The sequence below is a fragment of the Zonotrichia leucophrys genome, chromosome 3, assembly GCF_028769735.1.
Source record: "Zonotrichia leucophrys gambelii isolate GWCS_2022_RI chromosome 3, RI_Zleu_2.0, whole genome shotgun sequence".
Classification (NCBI taxonomy): Eukaryota; Metazoa; Chordata; class Aves; order Passeriformes; family Passerellidae; genus Zonotrichia; species Zonotrichia leucophrys.
This window is the reverse complement of record NC_088172.1, coordinates 6,153,485-6,180,997: the sequence shown is the minus strand read 5'-3', so window position 1 is coordinate 6,180,997 and position 27,513 is coordinate 6,153,485. Positions and strand designations below refer to the sequence as shown.

At 34.6% G+C, this 27,513-nt stretch overlaps 1 protein-coding gene across 7 annotated transcripts in view; it reads right to left on the bottom strand.

Moving 5' to 3' along the window:
* The window catches only part of MAP3K7 (mitogen-activated protein kinase kinase kinase 7), a 48,552-nt gene that overhangs the window by 5,010 nt on the left and 16,029 nt on the right, over nt 1-27,513 (bottom strand). Inside the window, exons 6-17 of one of the 7 annotated variants that reach the window (XM_064707278.1) lie at nt 26,728-26,852; nt 23,045-23,173; nt 20,800-20,930; nt 20,294-20,375; nt 18,965-19,116; nt 18,199-18,358; nt 15,549-15,629; nt 9,261-9,328; nt 3,624-3,732; nt 1,667-1,753; nt 777-838; nt 121-236 (exon numbers count right to left, since the gene is read on the bottom strand). In XM_064707278.1, the coding sequence (XP_064563348.1) occupies nt 121-236; nt 777-838; nt 1,667-1,753; nt 3,624-3,732; nt 9,261-9,328; nt 15,549-15,629; nt 18,199-18,358; nt 18,965-19,116; nt 20,294-20,375; nt 20,800-20,930; nt 23,045-23,173; nt 26,728-26,852 (1,302 nt within the window). The remainder of the gene's footprint in view (nt 1-120; nt 237-776; nt 839-1,666; nt 1,754-3,623; nt 3,733-9,260; nt 9,329-15,548; nt 15,630-18,198; nt 18,359-18,964; nt 19,117-20,293; nt 20,376-20,799; nt 20,931-23,044; nt 23,174-26,727; nt 26,853-27,513) is intronic. The other 6 variants (XM_064707279.1, XM_064707280.1, XM_064707281.1 and 3 more) reach the window with 6 other exon arrangements.

Genomic DNA, 27,513 nt, shown 5'->3' with positions numbered 1-27,513 from the left:
AGAAATAATAGTCACAGTGACTATCATTTACTTTTTATTGTGTATTTTTATTATTATACACAGACTTTGTGGATAGGAAAGACATAGAAGAACAGAAAAGGTTAAACACATTTCACTTACTTCCTCTGCAAGAGCAATGCGATTTCTGTCTGAACTTTCATATATTCTTGTGCCATTTTGCAGTGCTGTTCAAACACAGCCATAGATTCTTTGGAGTTTGGGCATGGTGCTAGAGGCTGAAAATAAATCAGACATGTAAAAGACTAATGAACTGATATCTTAGTAAATAGTGTGTTAGAATGTCTCTGCAGTGTATTTATAACAGTCTTTTAAAAACCAGTAAGCATTTAAAAATAAGTGTTAAACCATCCTGTGGAAAATATTACTGCACCGATGTCAAAGTTTACTCAAATCTGAAGTTTTTAATCTGACACTTGTCACAAAAATCAGAGCAACATTTAATATCACACACAAAAAATAAAGTGTATACAACAATTTGATTCAGTAACACTCAAGCAAATAATGTCTTATTTTGACAGTCAAACTCAGCTTATATTTGGTTTTAGGGATCATGTTTCCCAGGGCTTGTTTTTAATAGCTTGATCAAACCTGAGTCAACCAATCTCAGATTACATAATATATTTTTTTTAGCCTTGGTCAAAAATTAGACAGAACATAAACCCAGGTAAATATGTGGCACTATATTTTGCAGTCTCCAAGTCACATGTTAGAATGAAATGCAAACATGAGAATCTAATAAACTGTATATTTATTACCTGTAACTGATGATCTAATGTGAGATATGCCATTGGGATGGAGTTATCTGACCCATTGGTCTCTGTAAAAACACCAAGAAAACTTTAAAAAGTTAACTTTAAAAACTTTATTTAAAAAGAGTTAATTCTATTCTTACAGGACAAAAACAAGAAGTCTAAGTAATTACACAATACACAATCTGAATGTGGATAAGCAGATGGAAATAGCAGCGTTCCAATCCCAAGGCAGATGAATCATTTTGTTTTTCTGATAGTTAAGAACATCAAAAGTATGGTCTATCACATCAAGAAAAAAAATTATGGTTACCAACCTACACTTCTAGAAGCCATGTAACAGCACACAGATTTTAAAAACACCATTTTTGTACAGTTTGCAATCATTTCTGTTTATAAAAAATTTGCCATTTCATTCTTGTTTATGAAGGATCAGCCAGCCAGCCCATGCATCTAATGATTTTAAAATTAGAAGCTGTGCAAATCAGCTCTGCCAAAATAAAATAAGCACAACCTCCTGCTCAGTTTTGAAACCTGCTCCCAGTGAGGTCTCTAAGTATCTTCCTCACAACATGCTCTAGAGCATCTTCTCTGCTCCATACAGATACTTTGTGGGTAGCAAAGAACCCAATAATCGGTCTGTCTCCTGGGCATGGCTGCTCTCTTCTTACACTGCAGTTGCTCTGGATTTCTCTAGAGCTTTCATTCCAGATTTAGTATGTTTCTGCATTCTTATCTTTCAGTAGCCCACAATCTGGGGATCACAAGGTTACTGTTAAGCTTTAAGAGACACAGGAGTAAAGACACATGGAGAAACTACTGATTTTACAGCCGCATAATTGCTACTAGAGGATTATATGGAGGAGGGTAGGTGGGAAAAAAAAGGGGCTGCTTACCCATACCCCAAAAGCACCTGCCACAGAGTAGTCGTGGTAGAGAAACTAAGGTGTTGCCCTCAAAGACTATGCTATTTCCAAGAGCAGCTTCAAAAGGAAACAGAAATAAGAGGGTGGGAATGGAGAAAAAGTGGTTAAGTGTATGCTTGTAAGGAAACTGGAAGGTGGTAAAAACAAAAAGGGAAAAGAAAAAGGAAACAACCCTAAAACCAGAGACTTAATCACCATGGTATCTTAAATGCAATCAACATGAGAAGTCCTTCCCTACATTAGACTATTGCCATATACGGATATTGAGACAATGAATTGCCATGCTTCAAAAATACATCACTACATGTCAACGCTTCAGGCAACATTCCCAAGTGTTTCAGCACCACATCACAGAACTGAAAATTCTCCCTGATTGACCAGATATGGCTGCATCCTTGTTTTATCACTTTGCTTCATTAAATTAAAAACATAGCATCTTTTACAGAAAACCAGTATTATTTCTCTCCTCAGAAATTTGAACAATTCTTTGTGCATGGCCTACATAAATCTAACAAGAAAAAATATACATATGACACATTCTGTGTTTACCTGACTATAAGGTGACCAATTTCTGTGGGCCAGAAAACAAACTTGACTTTTAGCTCCAGTGCTGTGCTGCATTTAAGACCAAAAACTTGGCACAAACTTTTGTTGCACTGGTTTATGATTTGCAGCTTTTGGTTTCCAATGAACTCTTGACTGGGTAAGAGCTTGCTTCCAATGCAAGGCAGCAATTCCCATTAGTGCTCACTGCCTAAAGCAACTCAGGGTCCATGCTGCACAAGAGGGCCCAAGGTGGGCTGCAGCAGTGGGAAATGGCTTGGGAAAGTTATGAGTGACAAGCCACTGACTTGTGGTCAGGCAAAGCAACAAAGGACAGAAAGAAGAAAATAAGGAAGCAAAACACAAGAGTGTGTTGTCCTCCCACTAACATGGGTAAAAAAGGAAAGTACATTTTACATAATCATCTTATATTTGGTAAAATGCAAGTGTGCAAATATACATACATATTTATGTATATATACATAGGCTTGTGCAAGAGTCAGTCACCACATGAGTTTCCATTTTGCAGTTGGTTAGAGGAAAAGAGTCTGATCATCAAGATGAAAAGATCACAAGAAAAAGATTACAGTATTTGAGGCACTCTGAAGTATCATCTTGAGAGAAAATTTAAGATTCAACATGTACATTTTGGTATCAAAATTGTAATTTTTATTTATATTCTAAAACTGAATTTGTGGGGATCCATTTTTTCCTGCATTCCAGTACTGGTTCTTTTCATAACAGAACACATTATGACCTTTAAAATCAAACTCAATTATCTTCATTCTTTATCCTATTTCATAACAAAGGAACAGTGATGCTACAGTAGAAGTATTTACAATGTCTCTACAGACATGTGTTAGTGCATTTAAAATCAGCAATTTTGTGTGCACATCTACATCCTGCATAAGCAAAATTATAAGAGCTGGTAAACAGGAGTAACCTACTCCAGATGATACTCACCTACATAACATTTAATATCAGATATCCGGGCAATGAAGTCTTTAAATGTGCCTTGAAAATACAACTGGACAAGACTAAAATATTCTAAGATGTTTATTCCCCTAATTCTCTAAAACCACACTAAAAAAGGATGGCTAACAAGATGCTCATTAAGTATTATCATAATTGCAATTTACAGCGCTTTCTTACAAGCAAAATGTTTACAAGTTTATGTAATTTACCAATCTATAAATAAGTATTCTTACAGTGTATGTGAAAAACAAGGCAGCAATGTAATGATTGGATTTAAGCAGAACTTAAAAAAATAATGATCTTCATTGCTTACTTTTATTAATGTCTGAGCACACACCTCATACTACAATCAAATAAATATTTAAATTTTTTTACAGGCAAAAAATTTACACAATAAACAAAGGATTACCTGCATCATCTGGTGTCCATGGATTACGCGTTGGCTTTTCAGAGGTTGGTCCCGAGGTAGTGATCATTCTCACACTAGGACTAGATGATCTACTGCTGTTTCTACTCTCCTGAAATGACAAAATAAAACACAACAACAAGTTAACAGAAGATTTTTCGAGAAGTTCATTAAAAAGAAAAAAAAATTTAAGAAATATGAACTTATAATCCTCCTTAAAAACACTTTCCCCTTTCCCTCCCCAAGCTTTTACCCTGAATGCTCTCCTACTAGTTTGGTCAACTTTACATGCATTGCAGGGACACTTTCATCCCCATTTCTTCTTAACTGTGTAAAAGAAATTGATACAATTTTGCTATTCAGCGTAACAAAAAGCAATGCTGAACAGAGTGTTCAAGATCTATAGAAAATCATGACAATATGTCTAGCGATTTTTGCACCATTGTTCAGTGAAATCTAGCAGCTCTGTAACATAAAGAGGAAATAGTTTGTTTCCAATGTTTAATTAATGAATGAACTACACTCAATAAAAGGAATACATCTTAGTAGCTGCACTAGACTACCATGTAGTAATCTACAGTTTTCCTCTGGTTCTTTAGTTAACTCAGAGGTTATGTGATTAATCTTCAGAAAATGTGAAAAACGAAATCAAAAGAATCAGTCAATTGAAGCACATAAATCAGAAAATGAGTACATGCTTCCCTATGAAGCAGTTTAAGAACTAAACCAAAATTCTGAAGGCTGTTTTTTCATGTACTGCTTGATTCCTCCAGTCTTTTTGTTTACCAAAGCACAAAAACATAATACAGATTTCATTATTCTCCTAAGCTGCTTTTTCAGAAATGTTATTTACAATATATATGTTTCTATTTCACATACCCCCTCAGTGACTTTAAATTAACACAGTAATGGATTTAAGACTACAAGCCCCAGCAAGTTTCTCAGAAAAAAATGAAGTAAAAGGAAAGATGCTATTAAAATACAACTATTTTCAGGATGGTGTATTTATCATGAAATGATTCATTAAATGACTCCATTTTTCAAAATAAGCACTCAAATATACATTAACTAGAAACTATATTTCTTTATGACTTTATTTCCAAATATCCTACTTTAATTTAAGCTTTAAAATTCAGGATTCTGGCCCAGTAATGATCCGAAGAATAACAAGATTATACACACTGAAACATCCATTATTTCAAAGGCATACTCTTTCTTCTGTGATGTTTATTAAGCATTTTGTGTTTTATGTTAATATCTAGAAACAAGACAATAAACTGTAGAAATAATTTGATGGATATTATCAAGATGATGGCATCAGACATTTTGAAAAATCTTTTGTGTTGGAGTTTTTGTTGACATTAAGTAAGATTTAAGTTGCTGAGCTTACTGTTAGCGTCCTCAAACATGAATGATAAACACACCCTGCTGATGTAAAAGATCAGAAGATAGAGAAAGCACTTGTAACAGCATAAAATACCTTTAAGCAAAAAGAGATTTGTTGTGTATCTATAGTGGATAGTGAAAGGCACCTGAGAAATACTCTAGTTACAGTAACTTCTCAGTGCTTTACCAGATTGTTTTGGTCCACCAATCAAAACCACATTTCTTTGATATCTTTATTTACATGAAATTCAGTAGATGTAGAAATGAAGGAATCACATCTGAAGCATATCTAAAAAGCACTATGAAGCTGAAGGGAAGTTTCCCAAACTGAACACTGGTTAGATTACAGTGTTTTGAGAGTTTGTTGAGTGAGATGCTTTAGGCCACCTGCATGGCAGCCCCTCTGACAGGTAAAGTCCATTGTCTGGACTTTGGCAATCAGTTTCTGCTACGCCTTCATCCTTGCTTCCTCCAGACTTGCTAGTGGGTTACTCTCAAATCATCTTTGCCAGGTGGTCAAACTCTCACGGCATTCTTAGCTGCCATTTCTCAAAGACTTACAGTCTTGAAAAGCAGGCATATTCTGAGTAATAATCTTCCCTGAAGCTTAATTTAAACAGGCAACATGATTTAAAGAAATCATCATTACTAGTCCTGTTTCTTCATCTCAGCTGTGAATTTTATCTTGCTGTGAAAGGGGAGAAAAAAACCCGAATGTGCATCTGTGACAAATTTCACAATCTCATGGACAGAATGATTCATCTGCGCAATATCAGATCCCCAAATTATCCCACTTAGTTTGCATGCATGTGGGCATGTACATTATGACCTTGCTTCTTAACTCCTCACATCAGCACATGGCTTTCTTTAATATAGTAATTTTTTTCACTTCAAAGTAAACTGTAAAAGTTATGGAGGCTCTGCAACAGTTACAACACCCCCTCTCCCCCCAAAACCAACAATCCCAAAACAAAACAAAACAGCATTTAAAAGAGGAAGCAGGTAGTTTTGGTGTTTATGGTAGTACTGTGAAAGATGAGTACAAAACATCCAAAACAATAAAAGACACACAGGCAAGGAGATGGATACCACACTGAGCATCAGATCACAACCTGCAGATCTTGGGTCACTAGGCCAGATATGTTTCTCAGTATCCATATAAAACATGAAATTTTGTAAACACTGCATGCAGTATTAAGGGCAATTTGCTGTGTTACTTGAAATCCCCAAAAATATTAGTCGTTGCAGTTAAGAGACTGCACATGTTTCTATGTTGGAAAGGTGTTTAGGCAAGAGCAATAGCACCAGAGAGAGGACACACTAAAATGTTTTAAAGTGCATGTACAGAGAAATAGGCAGAAGAAACAATTCCATTCCAAAAAAAAAAGAAATGACAGAGAATCACAGTATATAGACAGAAACAAACGAAAATGTAGCATTTGATTTTAGAAGGGACAGTTGCATCAGTGATGCTTATGTCACTTGGAGTAAGGACCAGTCTAAGGTCACCAAGTGCTAAAATCTGTGAAAATTCAGACCTGAACATGTGTTCTCAACACCAAATCACTCCAACAGCTGATCCAAAGATGGAAAACCCTTGACCTAGCAAATTTCCTATCTAAACTGTTGATGCTGAGTAGTAAAACCCTCTGCAAAGCACTATTACTGTCTGCTGTTGAGAACACCAGTAAGAGCAATGCTGTTAAGCACCTTAAGTGTCTCAACAACACAACCATAGTAATTGTCAGCCATATAAGCCTCACAAAGAGCACACAGACATAAAATAGACATACAATCATAAAACATACAAGGTGGTAAAATGAAAACTGACAAACAGGTAACAGGACCAAGAGTCTTGGACTACGCCTTTCAGGTAAGCACCCATATATAAAAATATTAATTAATACTATATATACATATATTTGATTATTTATATGCAATCCTGGTGTTTTCCTTCACCTTTAGAAAAACTCCATTCTGAATTGGAAAAACCTTTCTAATTAAAAACCCATAGTAGCAACAGAACCATTTTCTATAGACAGAGCAGCAATTTTCAGGAAAAATACATTCAGTAAAATATTCCTGATCAGTTTAACTGTGTCAAATAGTTAAAAGCCAGAAAAGAGGCACCGTGGCAATCTTTCAATTATGAGTGGGATAGGGCCTTCCACGGCCTGGGTGAGGGAGCAGAGGGGCCATGGCTGCTTGGTGAAGAAGGCTGTGCCTCAGAGTGGGTGTAAGGGAGAATGGAATGTGGGGAAGAAGATGTTTGCAATGAAGGGAGGGAGGGGAAGGGGATTTTCACATTAGAAAGGATACCCTAGATATGGTATAGTGCATATGGGGAGATTGGATAAACTCACCAGAGCTATATCACTCAGATGTTTTTTCTGCTTTGGCTCATAGATTGCTTATATGGATAGCAGCTCAAAATTTTAAATAAAAAATCAAGGCACTGAGGTCCAGATGTATAGAAACCCATAAAGATTAATCTTAAGTCTTTAGCCATAATTACATTGTGCTCTGTTTCTTCATTGTTTTCCAATTTTTTTTAATATACAAGCATGTGTACATCAGAAGTTAGCATTAGTTTCAGCACACTCCTCTATCTCTCTTCCCATCAAAAAGGGGATAAAAATTCATTATTTGTTTATATGGTCAGTGCAAAAATATCTTTGAAACTGCATTTTTCATGCGCGTTAAAATATTATGTTTTCCAGATTTTACCATGTTTCCAAAGAAACTGCAGGATAGCAACAGACAATTGTAATTCTTCCACTTACATTTCCAATATGTACACTATCAAAAGTATGAAAGTAAAATATCACTCTGGTACTTCTATAGACCCACAGGAGATATTGGTGAGGTAAACATAAAACAAAATTTCTGTATCATTCTGTTCACAACGACAATTTAGCTAGAACACCCATACAGGCAGTAGAACAGCTTTCAAATAAAGATTATAATACTAGTTATTAAGATATGAAGGAAACGATGAAAATTTGAAATATCAACCATTCATTAAAATGAACAGAATGAAAACTTTTAAATAAAAAAGCTCTAATTAAATATATTCATACATCAATCAGCACAATTTGGTATAACTGATGTATTGTCACTTAATTTTTTCCCTCAAGTCTTGCATAATTATAATTCTACAATTAAATGAATAGGCTAAATTAGTTCCTAAATTTTGCAGATTAATTTCTTTCTAACAAACCTGTCTTCTCTGAAGATATTAAAATATATTATGTAGACTTGTTATCTTCTGGTAAATGTAGACAGTAAATTTACTAATACCTACAGGCTTGATGAGGTTTCTGTGGGTTTCATACTCCATGGAATTAAAGAAAAATCAAAGGTTATTTTCCTGACAATTACACCCCCCAAGAATTACCACCCATTTTATATTATTGTAGTAGGCTGCTTAATAAGGAAACCTGATTAACCTGATCAATATGCTAAGCACCAGTATCCCACACTCAAATAATAGTAGGAATCTCAAAATTGCCAATTCACACTAAGGACCAAATAGCCTCTGTGAATTGTTGAAGCAATTAAAACCACAAAATAATCACATCTGAAAAAAACACATTAGCTACACTTTTCTCATTTAAAACTGAAATGAAACTAGGAGCATGTTATGTAGCATACCACTGTCTCTGTTTCCATGGCATTTACAATACTAGTCAAATAGCGATGTTATTATAAAATATCTTTTTGAAATAGTATTCTTTTAAAACAAAACTTTTTGACAACACCCTGCTGTAAATCTTTCACAAGAAATAGAGAGATATCTCTGTAATTTACTATTCAGAATTCAGAAATTGATAATAAGTAACATTTAAAATACTGATGCACATGCTTTTTATTTTCATGCAGAAAGTGAGTCTATATATAACTGTTTTACACAATAAGTAGTAATTACAATTATTTCCTACATACAGAAAGATGAAAAGGCTTTCCTGTGTAACATGTGCCCTCAGCCAAATTAAACAGTACACAAAAAAACATGTGTACATAAAAGTGATAAATACTGCATAAGCTGTACAGAAAATGCTTCTCATCTAGAGCTCATTCATAGCTACTCTCATGGAATCTCATTTCAATGCAATACAAACAACACTACAGTCTGCCAAGCTTCCACATCATTTCTATGAAAGCATCAAAGGTGAAGATTTCCAGATCAGTTCCCCAGTACAGATTTGGTGCTGACTTTACTGAAAGGCAAAGAAGAGATGAGAAGGACATTACCTGACTGGACTCTGTTCCAGCAACACTAAGATCTTGAATGGATCTGCGCCTCTGCTGTCCGTTTCCTGCTGGGAAAAAAACAAAACAAAAACAAACCAGTGAAATATATTCAGAACAAAATAAGAAGGGTGCGACTGTTGCAGAGGAGCTTGGAATTTGTACAAATCCACAGAGACAAAGTGAGAGAGGGGGAGAGACAGCTGCAGAATTTTAACTCAAAACATGCTGGCCTGTCAACAAAAAGTATACCCTAATACAATAACCACTCCTACCACATGAATAGCTGCTGCACTCTACTCCACCATCTTCTGTCACATGTATTTGGTCAGGCTTAGTACTTGGGGCAGGAGCTGATGACGACATCTATTTCAAGTGCGTTACGTTATGGGGATTTCTAAAAGCTAAACCACAAAGATAACAGGCTGCCAGCTTTAACCTGTTGCTCTTTGGCTTGCTCAAGGAACACAGCAAGGACTCCTGCCTGCGTGACGCTCCCCTCAAGAAAAGTAAGAAGTGAAAGCGCTTCCTTCTGCTCTCCTGTCTCCTTCAGGGGAACGAAACTATGTCCTGTTCTCATGCTCTGAGAAGTGTGAAAAGGGGACCGTTCAGCTAAATCACATCTCACCATCAACCTACGAAGCACAATGCTGTAATCTTTTCCTCTTCTCCTTCCACCTGTTCGCAATTATCCACCAGTGACAGCTACATAAAACAGTTTAAATTTTAGCACTGACAAGCAATCAAAGGCATTTTCAGGAAACAAAATCTCCTTAAAAATAAAAGGAGATTATGCAACAGAATCTCCCTGACTACTTTGATTTTTATTACAGTGATTGTTTATATTATCTCTTGAGAGCAAGTCAGCTGTCCAAAAGGAAACACCAAAATGTCCCCAGTAACAGCTGACAATGCTCAAAATTCTTGCTCTTAGCTCTGCATTACGTAACTCTGCTACTGGAGGGGAGCATCTGAAACATGTACTGCAGCCATGGCAGCCCCTCGCCCAGCAGCCCCACACTCAGCCACCAACACAGCTCACTCAAAGCCCTGCAAAAGGCATCACATTGCTGACCTTTTGGATACTTCTCATTCAGCATAATTCCCACGACTCCAAGCCTATCCTGACACATGTTTTGAATTGCAACAGTTACTACAAAAATGTAAGACTATTTAATATTAACTGATATATTTAATAAGCCTTTAAGTTTTTAAATATATGCATTATTACACATAGGAGCACACTAAACAGCAATACAAAATGCTTAGTGTCATTTTATCAATTTGTCATGTTATTTTAAAATTTATAGAAGATACTTTAAGAAACAAGCATATAAGAAGGAGAAGAAGCATATAAGAAGTCAAGCAGGATTCTAAATCAGGAATATACTTTTTGCTCTGACTACAAACGGATTTGAATTGCAACTGTTCTGTGGTCTTGGTATTTTGCTTCTGAAATTCAGGGAAAGTATATACTTACCTAAGCAACAACAGCTAAGTTTGTTTAATGCTTTCATATGGGGATCTTGTGAATTACAAATCTATGTAAAAATGTCTGAACTTGTTCATTTGCAGTGAACTTTTCCTCTATGCAATTGTTTAACAAACAAGATTATACATTTAATAGAATTCTGTGCTGTGGATACTTCATCTGGCTGCCACAGCTCATCTCAATATGCAACATATGCGAAATCCACCCACAACTGATACAAAATTATGTGCACATTTCATTCAACAACATTGTTATAAAATTAGCTCAGCTGAAATAGGCTTGCAAAAATATCTGAAATTCTCATTTCAGATTAGCAACATTTGTGAATTTAAAGAACCCAGCGCATGTGTTGCTGAAATATTAGAACATGGCTGCCAAAATGTTAAAATAATCAGGGTGGGGTGCAAGAAAGAAAAGAAAATGCCTTGCGGGAAGTGAAGGGGTGGGGGGGAAAGAGGGGCCAAAACTACTGTTGTAAAAAATGAACACCTTTAAATGAAATATCTTCAAGTTAGTAGCATGAGGGAAGAGCAAGCTCAACTAGGCAATGCCATTTTAATTAGTATAATACTGCAGACATCTGGCAAATAGCTTCAACAAGGCAGAAACAGACTACGAATCAACAAATACTTATTGCTCCAGATTCAAGACAAATTTCAACTGAAAAATACGCTGTACAACACAACAAAAATATTTATTTGAAAAGCTCATGGGTACTTCTTTATGCTTTCCTCTCCCAGTTTTGATCTTGTTCTTACCTCTATGTCCATTTAAAAATATTTTATCCTCATTATAATACTAAGAGATTTGTACATGGACAGAAGTTAATCTACAGTAACTTGATGCACAGTGTCAGGTTTTTGGTGGTTTACAGGATTTTAAGATTAAAAAGCAAAAGTCACAAATATACTTCATGGCCTCAGAACAACCCATTTCACATAGTGTTGTTTATTTTCTAAAATTAAATTCTAAAGGAACAGGAAACTTCCATCACGTCCTGCCCCACATACTCTAGGCAAAAATAAATTGTACAACTTACTAAGCTTTTGATCACCGCCCCCACCCAGCCGCCAAATATCCAGACCAGCTATGACCTCTTCTCCCTGCCCTTTAGCAGATACTTGCATCTCCTTTTACACCTTCTTATTTACTCACAGTCCTCTCTCTTCCTTACACACCTACAGGGCTCAAGCCTCTCTCACAGTGCAGGATGATTAAGTGACTGCAACATTGCTATAAGACATTCTGAAGAAGTTAAAACATTGATCTGAATTCCAGATGAATTAAGTGATCTGGGAAGACAAGAGTGGGATTTCTGGCATACATTGATTTTAAAAGTAGATAGAAAAACTACAGACCTACAGCATCCATAATTCCTATCTACCTTCTAAAGACCCTCTACAAAACGTGTCTATCTTGAGTAATCATTTATGCAGTGTCAATGCTATAAAAATTGTAACGCTGTGGCACAGTTTCAGATGACAAAATTACAAAGCCAAATGCACACATGCTAAATGCACGAGATGTCTAACATTGCCAGTGAAGAGAAGGCTGTACTTGTAGGTATATTTGCTAGATGCTGCTTGAATGGTTTCTACCAAAAAAGTACACAAATTAGAATTCAGATTTTTTTTTGTTTCTTTAAACATAAGGATATTAAACCTCTTGTACTTACTAGGGTTTTCATTTTTTTATATATGAATATGTATATAAAAACAAAGTTGGTGCTTATAACCTGTACTATAAATACTGTAAATGAAAAAAAAAAGAAGTGATACATCACTAGGCTATCTGGTTACAAGATACCACCACTGCAAACTCATTTGCTAAGCTGTTACACAAAGGACAAATTTTTTGACCCATCTTTCAGTATTTAAGTTTTGTAAGCTAGTAACACAAAATACCATCTTAAATAAACAAATAGCTCTCCTCACTCTTACAGTACCTACTTAGGAAGAAGAGCAAATATATTCTAAAAACTTTCCCTTCTGACAATATTTTACCTTTAATTGATAAAGTATGTATTTTACGACCTTGGAAGCATAATCAGTTCATGGACGAAATGCAGTTGAGGCAACGCATTACGAAAACCCCCAATGATAGCAGATGTAGCACTCATACTTCCAAAATAGCCCTGCCCAAAGCAGCTGACTCACGGTAACATGCCTGCCTGGTGCTTCCCCTCTCTGGGCAGCAGCTGCTGTGCCATGTGCTCAGCACAACTCCAGGCAGCAGCACAGACCGGCGCTTGTGCGGCTCCAAGGACAGGGACGAGCTGCTCGCCCCACCGAGGGACGTGCCCGGGGAAGTCCGCAGGAGCTGGGTCTGTGGCAAAAGCAGCATGGAACGTAACTGGGTGGGATTGAGATGGCGGTAACAGTTTGGGGGGCTTGGAAGCTTAGGGGTCTAGAAAGTGAAAAGTGTGTTCAGAGGCCAGAACCGAGAGCTTTGTGCTGAAAGAGTAAAGAAAGGAAAGAAGTGAGAACTATATAGATGAATATAATTAGTTTACTGGGCAGATGATCATGTTCTGTCATGTAATGATTAATCTCATTTTTTTCTGGCTTTGGGATTATTACTGGAAAGCTGTTCTGACAACCGGAAAGTTTTCAATATAAAGCCCAGATTTATTTGCAGACAATTTACATATTTTTTCTGTAGTGCCAATACTGTCTTTTAGCTTAAGTAGTCATCTCTTCCTAGTTTTTAGCAGCAGATTCAGCTATAGAAAATAATTATTCATTCTCAGCTTTCACTTTGTGAGGTAAAAAAAGCCATGCTTTCAGATTTGTTTTTATACTCTCTATATCCCTCATATCCTAGTAACTCTTCTTCATATTATTTGAGTGCATGTATGTTTCTTTTATATAGCCGACCAGAAGAGTATGTTCAACTCCTCATTCAAACTCAACAAGGGCCAGTAATAGTGTCAGTGCTTCTTTATTTTTCCTGGAAATGCACCTTAAGATTTCACAGTTTTTCACAACTACATTAAATTCGTGGCTCATACTACCTGGAATTAATCTGCATGCATGTGCTATGATCTCATGTCATCTTATTAATAGAAATTGTTGTTAGTGCATAACTCTGGATTTTACCCTATTTCTATTCAGTCACAGCAAAATTCTCCCTATTCTAATCCTCCTCTTAATGAATAGTTGCTTCTGATAAAGCATTAACTCAAACTCATTTCACTTGAATACTTTAGGAATAAATTTTGAGAAAACTCCTTAATATGCTTGCTCCAACCCTATACCTTTTTTTTTTTTTTATTTCTACAGGTTTCTATTTCTTTCACATGTATTCCAAATTCTTGAAATTCTCATCCAGTCAAGTTCAATTAAAATAGACCAGGTGAAGAATTTCAAATGACTGCCTCTGCCTAAGAAACCAATAGGCTGGTAATGGTACAATACAATCTGTTTTGTGAAAATAACATTGTATTTTATTTCACTAACTTCTTCATTATTGCCTAAAAGCTTCAAAGTTTCTTGGAAGCCTCAATGTTTTTATGGACAGACAGTGTATGGAGACAAGAGGCACTCATTAGCTTCTAGAGCTTACTTACCAGGCTCTCATCATGAGTTAACACTGAAACTGGACAGATGTCTTTACTTTCGCTTTCCTTCTTTCTCAGGATTTCATTTATGTCAGTGCAGGCCAGGACTGCTTGAGAGTTACAGTGGAAAGCTACTCTAGTAAACTTTCTTGCCAATTTGTTAGCCTCAGTGCCAAAGAGGTTTGCTTTTCTATGGGTGCTATTGCTCTTTGGAATCTACTTTCTCATATTCTGTATTTCTACTGTAAGCTTCAATAAAGTTATTTGAAAGAAACCTTTGTACAAAATTATCTTTTGCATTTAATACCTAACAATATCAAGATTTACAAGGAAACTTCCTCAGATGACAGAAATTTAGAAGAGGAGTGCCACGGTTTTTAGTGGATTCCTAGATACTTTCACTCACATTTCCTCATTTTCTGCTCCTGACATATCACTCTGAAGTGACTTGCATACTGTTAATGGTATGCCTATCACAGTTTGGGATTGATTATACTTATTTTTAGGCTTTGAGAAGTATGAAATGAAAGAAAGAAAAATGTCATTCTATTAACTAAAAAAAGACTTGGAATACATGAGAATTATTCATGAAATTCCCAAATGATATTCCCATCTATAGTGCCTGATTATATTAATTTTTTTCCTATCAAAAGCCCCTCCTAGTAATTTTAGTTGGCATTAACCTAAACATCACAGCAATACCTCATGCACACACACTTTAGCCCTTGAAAAGTGTACTCAAATATAAGAATTACACAGACTAAGTGTTAATGTTTTAATCACAAATATCACATGGATTTAAAGTTCTGTACATCATTTATCTTAGCTTTTTTTCCACTATGATCTGATTAAAAATGGGAGCCTAAACACAACAAAGATTAAGGCAAAACAATTACTTAGACAGGAATTTTTCAACTTAGTTCCATTTTCACGAAATGAGGTACTGTAATACAAGACTGCATATATAGTTTTCCTCTATAAGAAGACTCTGAACATCAAGATCTTAAGGGAAAACGTCCTTTATCAGTAGAAGTAAATTTGAATTAGAAGACTGAACAATTTACTGACAGAAGTAAGTTTGTAATAAAATATCATGCTCCTCTTTACTGAAGCATTATGAAAAATTTAGTGGGATAATTTCTGGACCTGCCCTAAAGCAACTGGAGCAAGAAGTATTTCAGCAGTCTGATCATTATTCCGGCATCTTAACCAACTGACCCGTTCACCTGGTCTGCGATACCTGGTATGATGATCTCAGGGACATCCAGAATGTTGCCAAATGAAGCAGTTTTACGATGGCCTCGTTTAGGCTTGGAATAGGCTGAAAAAATACACATATACAATACACATGCAAAACACTAAAACGGCAAGAGCAAAATTATTAAATTCCTAATACTGCATTTTTCATATATTTGGTTAAACTAGAGTTCATGCAAAAATGTGTCATGCAGAATAAACTGCATTGCCTTCCACTCATGCTTACACATAGTAAAGCAACTGTTAAAAAGCAAAAAATGCAGAACTAGCCATCATTACAACACAGTGTAATTAGTTATAGTTAGCAACACAAAGGTCAAACACAGAAAGCAGCATGGCAACACAGAAGGGAAAACCAAATGTAATTATCCAAACAGAAAACAAATTAAATTTTTTCAATTCACCTATACATTCAGAAATAAAAGAAGACTTGACTGCCTGAACATAACTAACATTTTCTCTTTAGTGTTAGGCACAAACTATTTTATTAAAAGTCTAATAGCTAGGTACTTCTGCTTCTTTAAACCACCTCCTTTCAAAGGAAATCTCATCTATCTCTGAAAAAATATTTACTTTTACTACATTTGACAATCATTCCTGCCACTTACTCTTTTGTCCTTCCAGTGAAGATTTTTTGTTTTGAAAACTGGATATAACTACCAGCTTTTAAATTTTTGAATAATGCTCAAGAAACATTATACACCTTGAAATAAAATCTAATTGTACTTTTTTTTTATTTTACCACTTCTGTAGTTTAAGATAAATAGTTCCTATTTAGAGAAAAATCTGAATGCATCTCCAGAGGGTAGAACATTGTAGCATACCTGTCTCAGTAAGTAATGGTGATGTGCATTACATGATTTACTCTTACAATTAATCCAGAGGACGATGGAACAAGATTAAATAATTTTCAACTTGATTTAACAACATCCCAATCCTCACCCAGCCATGCAATTTTTTTCAGGTTCACAGCATATTATTTCTGTCACATGGCTAACAAGATTAAAAAAAGAAACCAATACAGTGCTGTTTCACCTTTTTTTGAAAAAGTTAGTCAGATGTGCTTGACCACATTTCTCATAGTCCAGTACTGCATGAAGTGATTTCCCAAAAATTATCCAAAGAACCCCAAACCAAAAATTGTATGTTCAATGTGTACTTTTATTTCAAGAAAAAGAAACCCTTCAGTCATAACAAAAAACCACCAAAAAGCCCTTAGATTATTCCGAATAGTAATTATTATTTCAGAGCAATGTACTTAAAGAAGACAAACTAGGAAAATTAAAAACTCTTACAAAGGAGGGCCAGGCTATCTCTGATAATGTCAATAAGTTACATTAAGAATGTCAGTGACCAAAGTGTGTCCTGACATGTTTTAAAATAAAACCAGCACAGTGTTATTACCAGGTAAGTACACAGCTGCCTTCTGTGTTAAGAAACCTTTATAGATATTCAGGGTGAGATGTGCTACACAGTCATCCAGTCAAAGACTGACAATACAATAGACAGATTTTGGAATAAGGCTTTAAAATAAAAACATTAAAGTAAAAAAAAAATTAGGGCAAGATAAATATTATTTCAGTACCTCAGTATTTAATAAAACAATATCCTGGAGTAACAATAACACAATGAAGAACAAAAATGAAATAGCCATGGCGCACAAGAAAGCCAGAATTTGGATGTGTAATTTCTTACTAATTGCAGCTACTCAACTACCCTAATTTTAATATTGGTATAAAATTACTCAAACAGCTAAATAACCCTGAAATAACCAAAGTAATTTTGTTTAATTATTTAAATCTGTGCTTATATATTGTAACACAAAAAACTTTCACATATGGAACTTAAAACCTGAAGTTTACATATATTAACAAACAGTATCTTTGATGAAGAAAAGAGACAAGAAAGTGTTTGCCAAGTGTACACATTTTTATTAATTCACTCTTCTGGGATGAATCAAGATTGCTTTCACCATAAAATTATGTATTTATACTTACAGATAAATTCTAATTCTCTCAATGATTTAAGGCTTAGAGATGACAGTTTGTATCTGAAGGAAACCTGGCAAAACACCTGTAGCTTGTTTTTAACAAAAGACAACAATGCTTTCTTAACCTGGTGAATAAAATCTAATTAAGTTTCTCATTTTGAAATCTGTCACAGTGGATTTTTACACTTATTTGGGAACAAGAACTTTAAACCTACCTTTTAATTTCAAAAGTATTATAGAGACCACCCTGAAGAATATGTTATTATATAAATAATTATGCTAGCAGAGATGAAATAATACTATTTCAGATAAAAAGGAGAAAGTTGCGCATTTGGAATAGGACTAATATTTAGAAGTCTCATAACGCTTTTTAAAAAATGGTAAAAATCTAATTCAACAAAATCTCTAAAACTTTTAAAATACTCAATTAAAATACTCAGTCTTGCTGAGTGTATCACCATAAATAAAGGCATTTTCCCCCCACAATTAATAAAGGACAATCAAGACTACAGGAAAACTTTAAGTATTTTCATATAGCTATTATTGTCAACTTTGTATAAGACTATGCATGTTTTACATTTTCCTTCCTACTTTATTTCTTTCCAGTTCTTTAGTCTACTCCCCAAACATCATTAAATTTTACCTGTGATGGAAGCAATTCTTGCTTCTATTTCAGACATGTCAGCGCTCATCCTTTTGGCTTCTCCGGAAACAAGGGCGGACGGTGGTCGTGCGCGAACATCTGACAAGCTCTCAACGCTGCTCCCACGGGATGGGGGCAAACTCAAACGGCCAGGGTCACCCTGTTCAACAGTCACACCTTGTGAAAAGAAAATTCTGCACAAGCCCCTCCATAGTATGCACCAGTATGTTTCTACAGTATGCATTTTCAAAGGGACAAGATTTAAAATTCATAACACAATAAATGGCAATAATTGGTATAAACAAATGAAGTATGTGCAGCTTTGAAAACAATCTAACTTCACACAGATAAAAAAAATCAGCAGAATTAGGCCAATGTTGTCATAAGAGAATCTTTGTATTTTTGCATTCTGCTTGAATTCTACTTCAAAATTCACCTAAAATCCCTTCATGTCATACTAGTATTTTGATTATAAATTAAGGCAACAATTTTCAAACATACTTTTTAAATCTAACAAATCCCTTTAAATACATTGGAGATGTATTTAAAGGGATTTATTAGATTAAAATTAGAGCCTTCCAGTTTACCTTTTTGGCACCGTACAACATTTTTCTGTCCCTTTTCTTCTACATTCTTCTCCTATAACTAACTGCATTCAATTCTGCACTATTTTGAATGAGGACACATGTCTCAAAACAGACACAACACTTAGGTCTACCCATGTCCATTTTTTTAGTATGGTTCAAAATTGCACCCGTTGGCTTACCGGCTGCTTGGCTGTATTTTTGATTTGCTGTGCCAATTTTGATTCTAAACGTTTAATAGTGTCATTGGTAGAAGCTCCTTGGAAGTCACTTGGCTCCATGTTAGCATCGCTCTTGTTACTTGTGTTTGTAGAAGTGATGTCCATGAATGAACCTAGAAAGCAGTAACAAGGAAAAGCATTTGAGAATGTCCACTAAAAATACTGAAGTACATCTTTTCACAGCAAAGCTCTCAGATGTCTAACTTGCCTTTAAAGCAACACTTGAAAAAACTTTTAATGAAAGACAAGTAGCAAGACTGCTACAGATCAATTAGTATAAGCAAGAGGAGTGAAAAAGGAATATGTATCTAAATACTATGATAACATTCTGAAGTCAATCTTTACCTTTCTTTGAAATTTTTAGGATAGCTGTTATATTAACAACATAACAGCAACCTCATTCACAATTAATGACAAAGACCATCATTAACTACAGAGCAGCCCAAACACCTGAAAAATATCAGCCAATATCTATTCATGGTTTGATGTGATAAATTGACTTAAAATCATGCACTGAGAGGTGAAGAAAAACTACTAAAGTTAGTGAAATGCTAAAGCTGCAAAGTTATTTTTAATATAAAGATCACTAAGCTGCAAAGTAGTCAGTGAAGCTTTATCCAAAATAGCAGCAATTTCTTTGGTGATAGAAAATAATTTAACCAAGCAGAGGAAGCTGGAGACATGTAAAATAAAAAACTACTTAAGTGGAAAAAAATGTACTCTAAACAATAAGAAAACTAAATGTTTTTTTAGTATTATTAAAAAAAGGATTTCTTTGAGGGCAAAACTACCTGAAAATCTAGCCCACATTTTGTTCCATCCAATGAAATTTCTAGTGATTTTTCTTGCACTTATTTTAAATTACTGTATTTACATGCAACTTATCATAAAACAAATGCAAGTTTAAATTGTGGAGATTACAACTTAAATCAGATGCAGCTTTCAAGAATAGTGAAACATTTTAAATTGACAACTCCTAAACATTACATATGAGTAAAAGAGTGTCAATTGCTAGCAACATACAGGGGGAAAAAATGGACACATTAAACCCAGGCATTTGGAGACAGCTTTTATTATAAGCTTTTTCTTAATTACAAGTACACTTCAGCAAAACCATTTGGCTGAGAACACTAAGTATGAAGTATTAACAAAATAAATAGGGTCTGCTGATGCTTAAGATTTCAGAAGTGTTTTCCACTTTGAGTTCAAAATCAATGTAAGAACATGTTTTACAATCTATCTGCATCATTTCATGTTGCTGTTCTTTTTCTCTAACTTAAACAAATGTACCTGTGCTAGTGGCAGAGTTGCTTTGGCCTTCATCTGAATACTGGCAAGGATATTGCAGAGGTTCATCAGCTCCTGGAAAGTACTGTGAAAAACCAGTAATTATTTAATTAAAAAGTAATTACAATTGTTTTAAAACTATTTAAATAGTACCTCATAATTTATAAGTGTAAATTATATATTACATTTATAATAATTTATTTAGAAGATAAATGAATGCAATTATTTTTAATAATGTAATACATTAGATACACCTATGACTTTGTTTATTTTCTCAAATCTATTATGAGTTATTATACTCCTTCAAAGAGGAAATATAAACATATATATATGTATATAAGATGAATTATTTCCCTTCAATAATTTGGTAATTTTTGTCAAAAACAGAGAAGCAAAAGAAAACACGCAAGCCCACCTTTGGAGTCGGATGAAAAGCATACTTTTTGTATATCAATTTTCCAGCTTAATAGTTTAAGAAATTATTAAAATATGTAAATAAATTTTTATACCCGCATCAAGTGTGTCATTATTTTAACAATTTCCTCCATGGACGGCCGTTGTGAGGGATCCTTGGACCAACAACGGGTCATCAAACTCTCAATTGGTTTAGGTAAATTTTTGATCAGTGGTGGCCGAGTACCTGCAATTGAAATTAGAAAACACTTTTAAACAGACTCTAAAACAACTGAAGGTGTCTGATCTTGCTCCAGTATTTTGCTATATAAATAAAGGAAAATGCAGAACTAATAGTAATATGGATGAACTGGCTTGTACTTAATTTTCTCTCTTACAAATAAAAAACTGACAAGAAAAGTTCCTTTGCACTACACAGCAGCAGTAGAAAAAAAATCAAACTTTTCCTTCAGTACAAGTTTGAATACATACACTGACTGACCAAATACAGCATATTACAAAGGCTAATGAAATGTTACTTCTTTCTGAAGAATAAAGTTCTAGGCCAAATTAGAAAGCAAGTAATAACAGTCTTTGGTTCCTAATGCTGTATTCACAAGAAAAAAAAAAAGCAAAAAAAAAAAAACCCAAACAAACAAAAAACACAATTAAAAAACAAACAAACAAAAAAAACCCAAACAAACAGAAAAACCCAAAAGACTTAAAGTATTTTTGAAAGCTGATTTTGAAAGCTGCTCCTAAGAACATCCTGAAAAATTATCAGGCCCTGGAACTACCAATTTTGTGTGACTTTTTCATGGTCTATACTCATTTTTAATAACATTTTACCTCAACTATTGTATAAATATTCAGCTGTTTTTTGCTTCAAGTTCCTCCTCTTATTACAATTTCTATGAGAACAATTAATGGACAACCAGTTGTGCCGGATATATGAGATACAGTGATGGTTTGCAAAGAAAGTGGTAAGTATTCAAGAATATATTAAACAGAACAAGTAATACATGAAGTAAGAATGCCACAATAGTTTTAAGTGAGATGAAGTGCACTAACTTTCCTTCCTAAGAAAAAGGAAATGGAAAAAGATAAAGAAGATAAAATTTTAAAGCAAAAGTAGGTAGAGACAGTGAATTTTAAGGTATACTCCCACACCTTACTGAGGCCTCCAAATTTAGTACTAGATTTACACTTAGTTTTACAGTAAATGCTTTTATGCAAGGCACACATCACTCATAATCTCATCACCCAGTGTCCTTGAAAAACTGGAGAATCTCATTCTTCACTCAAGAATGGCATTTACAAACATCTCTCTATATGCATTATTAAGACTATAATGTTAATTGATTCTGTCTCTGTCTGCCCCATTCCATTCTTTGAACAGGATATGCCTGTGCCCACCATATGCTTCTATCATTTATTACTGAAGCAATGACACTCAGGCAGAGTACCAGCCTTCATTGCTTGTTTGCTAATTTTTTCTTCCAAAAAGTTGGCGCTTGCCTTGATGTTGTCTCTCACAAATGGCAGAAACTCTTTGCAGATATTCAGTGAACTACTTCACTATCATTACTTTATTACTCAAGAAATTTGCCATAGTACCTAAAAACACAGCAGTAAAAAAATTACACCTCTAGCATGAAGATACTACAGCTTACTCTACTACACTGACCAATGTTACACAACTGCTTTAAAGAAAGCAGTCCATTTGAACACAACCACTGTGTCCTGTTCATAGTCTAAGCTCCTGAAAACCTGTTCTGCATAGCACCTAGCACAGTAGAGTGCTGCTCCATGAGTGCAGGTACCTAGGCATAGAGGTAAAACCATTCAAACAGCAGAATAAAAAAAAAAAACAAACCCCAAAACACCACAGATGAAAAACAAAAATAACATTTTTAATGCCTAATGTTCCTGGAGGAGGTTTCACAATTTCTAAGATTTATAAACACAGGTTAAGTTACCTAAAGTTACACATTTCTTGTAAACATCCAATTAAAAAAAAAGTAAAAGAAAGACAATGTAGCTAATAAAATCATCATTCAGCCAGGTAAGAGGTTTTTCTCAGATCACTTTTAAAATGGAGTGTTGTAATAACGAGGACATTACTCTTTATCCTTTGTTCATACACCAGTTACACTGCAGCAAACACGGTAGCAGCCAAGTAACTCAAAAGTCACACTGACACAAAGTGGCAGTATCTATTTAGTCTTTGTGACAAAAATGCATATCCAATGAAGCACAAAATGGAAACACTAGTAATTTAAAGCTGTACAGTTAAGAATGTTCAGCACATTTATAGGTCATATACACAACTTCAAATGCAATAAAGTGTTTTCAACTCACCATTGTGAACTGCCCACATTATCCGGAAAGCTGGACCACCAATCTCATCAAAAGGTTTCCTACGGGTGATTACCTCCCAGAGAATAATACCCCAGCTGAAAACGTCACATTTTTCACTGTAATTGCTACCTGGAAGAAAGCCATCAATATAATTTGACTCTTTTCTATGTAACATGTCAAAAAGAAATATAGTTTGAGCAGATCATAGAACCAGGCTTTAAAAGAGCTCCAAGATCACTGAATCCATCCTTTCACTAAACACCATAATGACAACTAAACCACAGCACTAAGTGTCATGCTGAGTCACTTCTTCAATGCTTCCAGGGATCCTGACTCCACCACTCCCCTGGGCAGCTTGGTCCAATAAATAAATAAATAGCTTTACATACTTACTTTCACTTCACATTTAGTTTGCTGAGAAAAAACAGTTTTCTAAAGCTGGCTGATTCATGCTAACTTAAATCTGAAATCACTTGACAGTATGACTGTTAAGAATGCCCCTCTCTGGAAATCAATCCTTTTCATTTGGAGTCATCTTGAAATGATAAAATGCATCACTTTTCTTATATGATACAAACTGCAATTTATTAGGTTTTAAAAAATCTCTTGCATTCAGGGTTTAACTGATTATGTTTGCTTCCTCTAAATATTCTTCAATTCACTTCTTCCAACCTTAGTCACAATATGCCAGCCAATAACATCTGTCATATCCATTACTCTTAATTAATTTCAGGTCTTCAAAAGAACAACTAAGTTACCACATGAACAAAACAAGAGAGTCCTCAATTCCTCACCACCTTATTTCCTTCTTGTTTATTATTCTTATTCTTTTTGTAATGTCATTACTTAACTAAAACTCTCTGACCATAAATTCAATATTTCTAAGACTCCTAAGGCGCTGAAGACAGGTTGGGGATATAGAATAATAAATAAAAATGTTCAGAGGCTACAAAGAAAGAATGTATGCTTTGCAACTCATGCAAATGCCAATAAGAAATGTGAATGGCTAATGACATAAGAATATATATGTGTGAATATATATTTGTTTATCCCTAATCAGAAAGTATTATTCAGACTAATCATTTCAGTAACAGTGGAATTAAAGAAGTCTAGTTCCATGTGAATATCCACCATATAGCAACAGTTGAACAGGCTCCATCCACTACCTGTGAGCCAAGTTCCTCTGCCCCCCTATCTCTGACAAATTGCAAGGCCAACAGCCTGTTCTCTGGTCAGTTCTTCCAGTCCAGCCAGTTTGCAAGGCAAACACAAGAAACAGGCTGCAGCATGAGCCACAAGCCCTCTTTAAGTGAAGGCACTAATTTGGACTTTACAAAACTCTCTAAGAATGTGGATCTCAAAAACTCTTTACACTTGTATCAAGTGGACAATGAGTTCAAAAGGTACGAAGAAGAAAAAGCTTTATCAGTCAGCTCATTTTCAAAAATGCTGGGGAAAAAAAGTCATGTAAACAATGGCAGATCACCAAGAAAAGCAAAACAGTCTCATCTATGTAGTCATAGAATTTCTGTAACACAAAGCCTATAAAACTTGGCACATCACTAAGGTAAGCAAAACAGTCTCATCTATGCAGTCACAGAACTTCTGTAGCACACAGCCTATAAAACTAAAGTAGTACTATTCCCCTATTTGAGCAACGGAATTCTACTTTATGGCTGAGAAGTCTTGGACTAATTCTGAAAAGTGAGAGTCCAAAAGAAGTGAGAAAGTATTCTGTATTGTTTCCTTATTATCCTAAAGTAATTTAATTTTTTTAAAAAACAGTTTCTTCTAATGGGAGTTCTTATATCAGAATTGCTCTCTTTTATTTCATCCTGATCTACAGCATATTGTTTTTATTTAGATTATTTGATCTGTACAAGGCTTTAGGTGCCCTAAAGCCTTAGGTTTAAAATGGGGGAAAAATTCTTAATATTACAGTAACTAGTTCACTAAGCAACATGTTCTGCAACAGATGCTTTTCATGCCTTTATTGTTCTCACCTAGAAACCTTATACTAGAACAGCATCAAATTAATATTAGCCTTTATTCCATTGTTGAATTCTGCTGGAGTAACACAAGCAAAGGAATTTTTAATAATTTTGCCATTTAAAGTGGTTATTTTTAGTAGTTTAATGACTGTTCTAAGTGTAATTTGATATGCTGCATTGTAGAGGATGCATCATACTAGATTCTTTCCTCTCCTTGATACTTGTGTTTTTATAATGATTTGTCTATTTATCAGTAAATGCTTTCAGTTAAAAGCACATAAAAACAACTGTAAACTGAAGGCTTCTTGTGCTGTCCAACAATAACTGCAATACAAGGTTTCTTTCTACCTTGCTGGATTCATACACTAGAGGAACTAGGATATGAACTGCAAATCCCTATTACAATACACTTATTTATACTCATTTTATATTAAGATTTTTTATGAAAAAAAAATCTATCTTTAACACTGATTGTTCAATTGCTTATTTCTAAAAGAAAAAAAAATCTCCTATTCATACAATTTAATTTAATAGAAAACAAGCATTAAGAAAAGAAGCAGTCCTGGCTAAAAAAATAGAGGAAGTGCCTGAATATAAAATGACATAACGGAAAATTTTCAGGCATCTGAGTGAAACAAATAATCCTCCAGTTGGTACTCTAAGCAATATGTGGAAGAAAATGGTACCTTCAGAACAAAAGTTCCAAAGGTGATGTTTGAGAGGAATACTAAAACTGTATATGGACAGTCTCTGGAATAAGGACAGTAAAAAGAAAAGAGGTCACCTGGATCCAGAATCTGGGAAACCACTGCTGCACATCGGCACTTGCCAAATACATCAAATCAAGGACACCTGCTTCCTAAAGCAGGAGGGTGACTCTTCCAGACCACTGCTAAATGGCATTGATAATTAAGGTACAGACAGATTAAAAGGTGTTTAGTCTGCAATTTAATATCTATGAGTTTATTTCTTTGATAATCATGCAGCAATTATAGGTATCTAATTATCAAGTATCATCAGCCTTCCCCAATTACACTCAAAGAAATAGCTTGTTTTTCTACATAACCAAATTAACTGGTATTAACAAGTTCCTCAGTATGTAGGAAAGAGGAAGTACATCAAATCTCTAGATTACACAAAAAGCAGGTGAAGATGGGAGTTACAAGAAAGTGGGGGATGAAAAAAGAAAGCAATTATGTTCAATTTAGACTCTAACAGGGAAATTCTAAAGTTAAAAGCTAATCAGAGTAGGGAGTGAAAGTAATGACAGTGTATTTAAATGACAGAAGAGTTTGAAATGATTTAAGAATCTTAGAAACAGCAAAACTGTGGGGAAAGAGCCCTCTGGCTGTATTTTACTGACTTACAAAATAAGGAACTGCTGCTGTCTAAATGTATTCCTTATGTAAATCTCAGCAATGATGAATAAAGGTTCTACATCTTCACATAAATAAATATCTAATAATAACACGAGAGATTTGGTTCAGTGCTATTCTTCAAACCTCTGCACAATTATTTGACAATATACACTTGTAGAGATTTTTAAAAAAATGTTAGACTTCTGCCAAAACTCTTTCAGTTTTTAGTAAACTTTATTTTAAGGACTACATGACGGTCTTATTCTTACACCACATTAATTCACAGTTGCATCCCTATAAAGAAAATGTAATATTGACACTGAATTTTTATTACCTTCAAAAACTTCAGGTGCCATCCAAGCAGCACTTCCTTTGTTGTTGGTCATGTGTGTTTGAATATCACAGGCTGTACCAAAGTCACAGATTTTTAGAACAGTCCCCCCAGCTACCAAGAGCAAACTATCAAAGAAAAAAAAGGATATTAAACCACTTTTTTTTTTTTTAAATCCCAACAACTATTATTCTAATATAGGTGAATATCTTAGGCTTTGTATCTCAGGGCTTTGTTTTATAATCTGGGAAATAAAGAAGGTCGTTTGTGTCTAATGTGAACATATTACAATTATATGATGTAATTTATTAATATTTCTATATGCTAGATCTTAAATAAATATCTTTAGCCATAGTAAACCACTAAGCATATACTGACAAAAGTAGACTTTCAGATACCAGGGGCTGAAAACCAACAAATGCTGTAACAATATATGATGTAATTTATTAATATTTCTATATGCTAGATCTTGATGTATTTTATTAATATATGATGTAATTTATTAATATTTCTATATGCTAGAAATATTATGATATAATATATGTGTAATTTATTAATATTTCTATATGCTAGATCTTAAATAAATATCTTTAGCCATAGTAAACCACTAAGCATATACTGACAAAAGTAGACTTTCAGATACCAGGGGCTGAAAACCAACAAATGCTGTAACAATTTTACCAAAAGAAGAACAATCAAGACTCCCACCAATGTCAATCAATGTAGCTATTTATTTAAATTGAAGCACTTGAAGTTACATGGAACTCTCTAAATCAAAACTGAGGAATA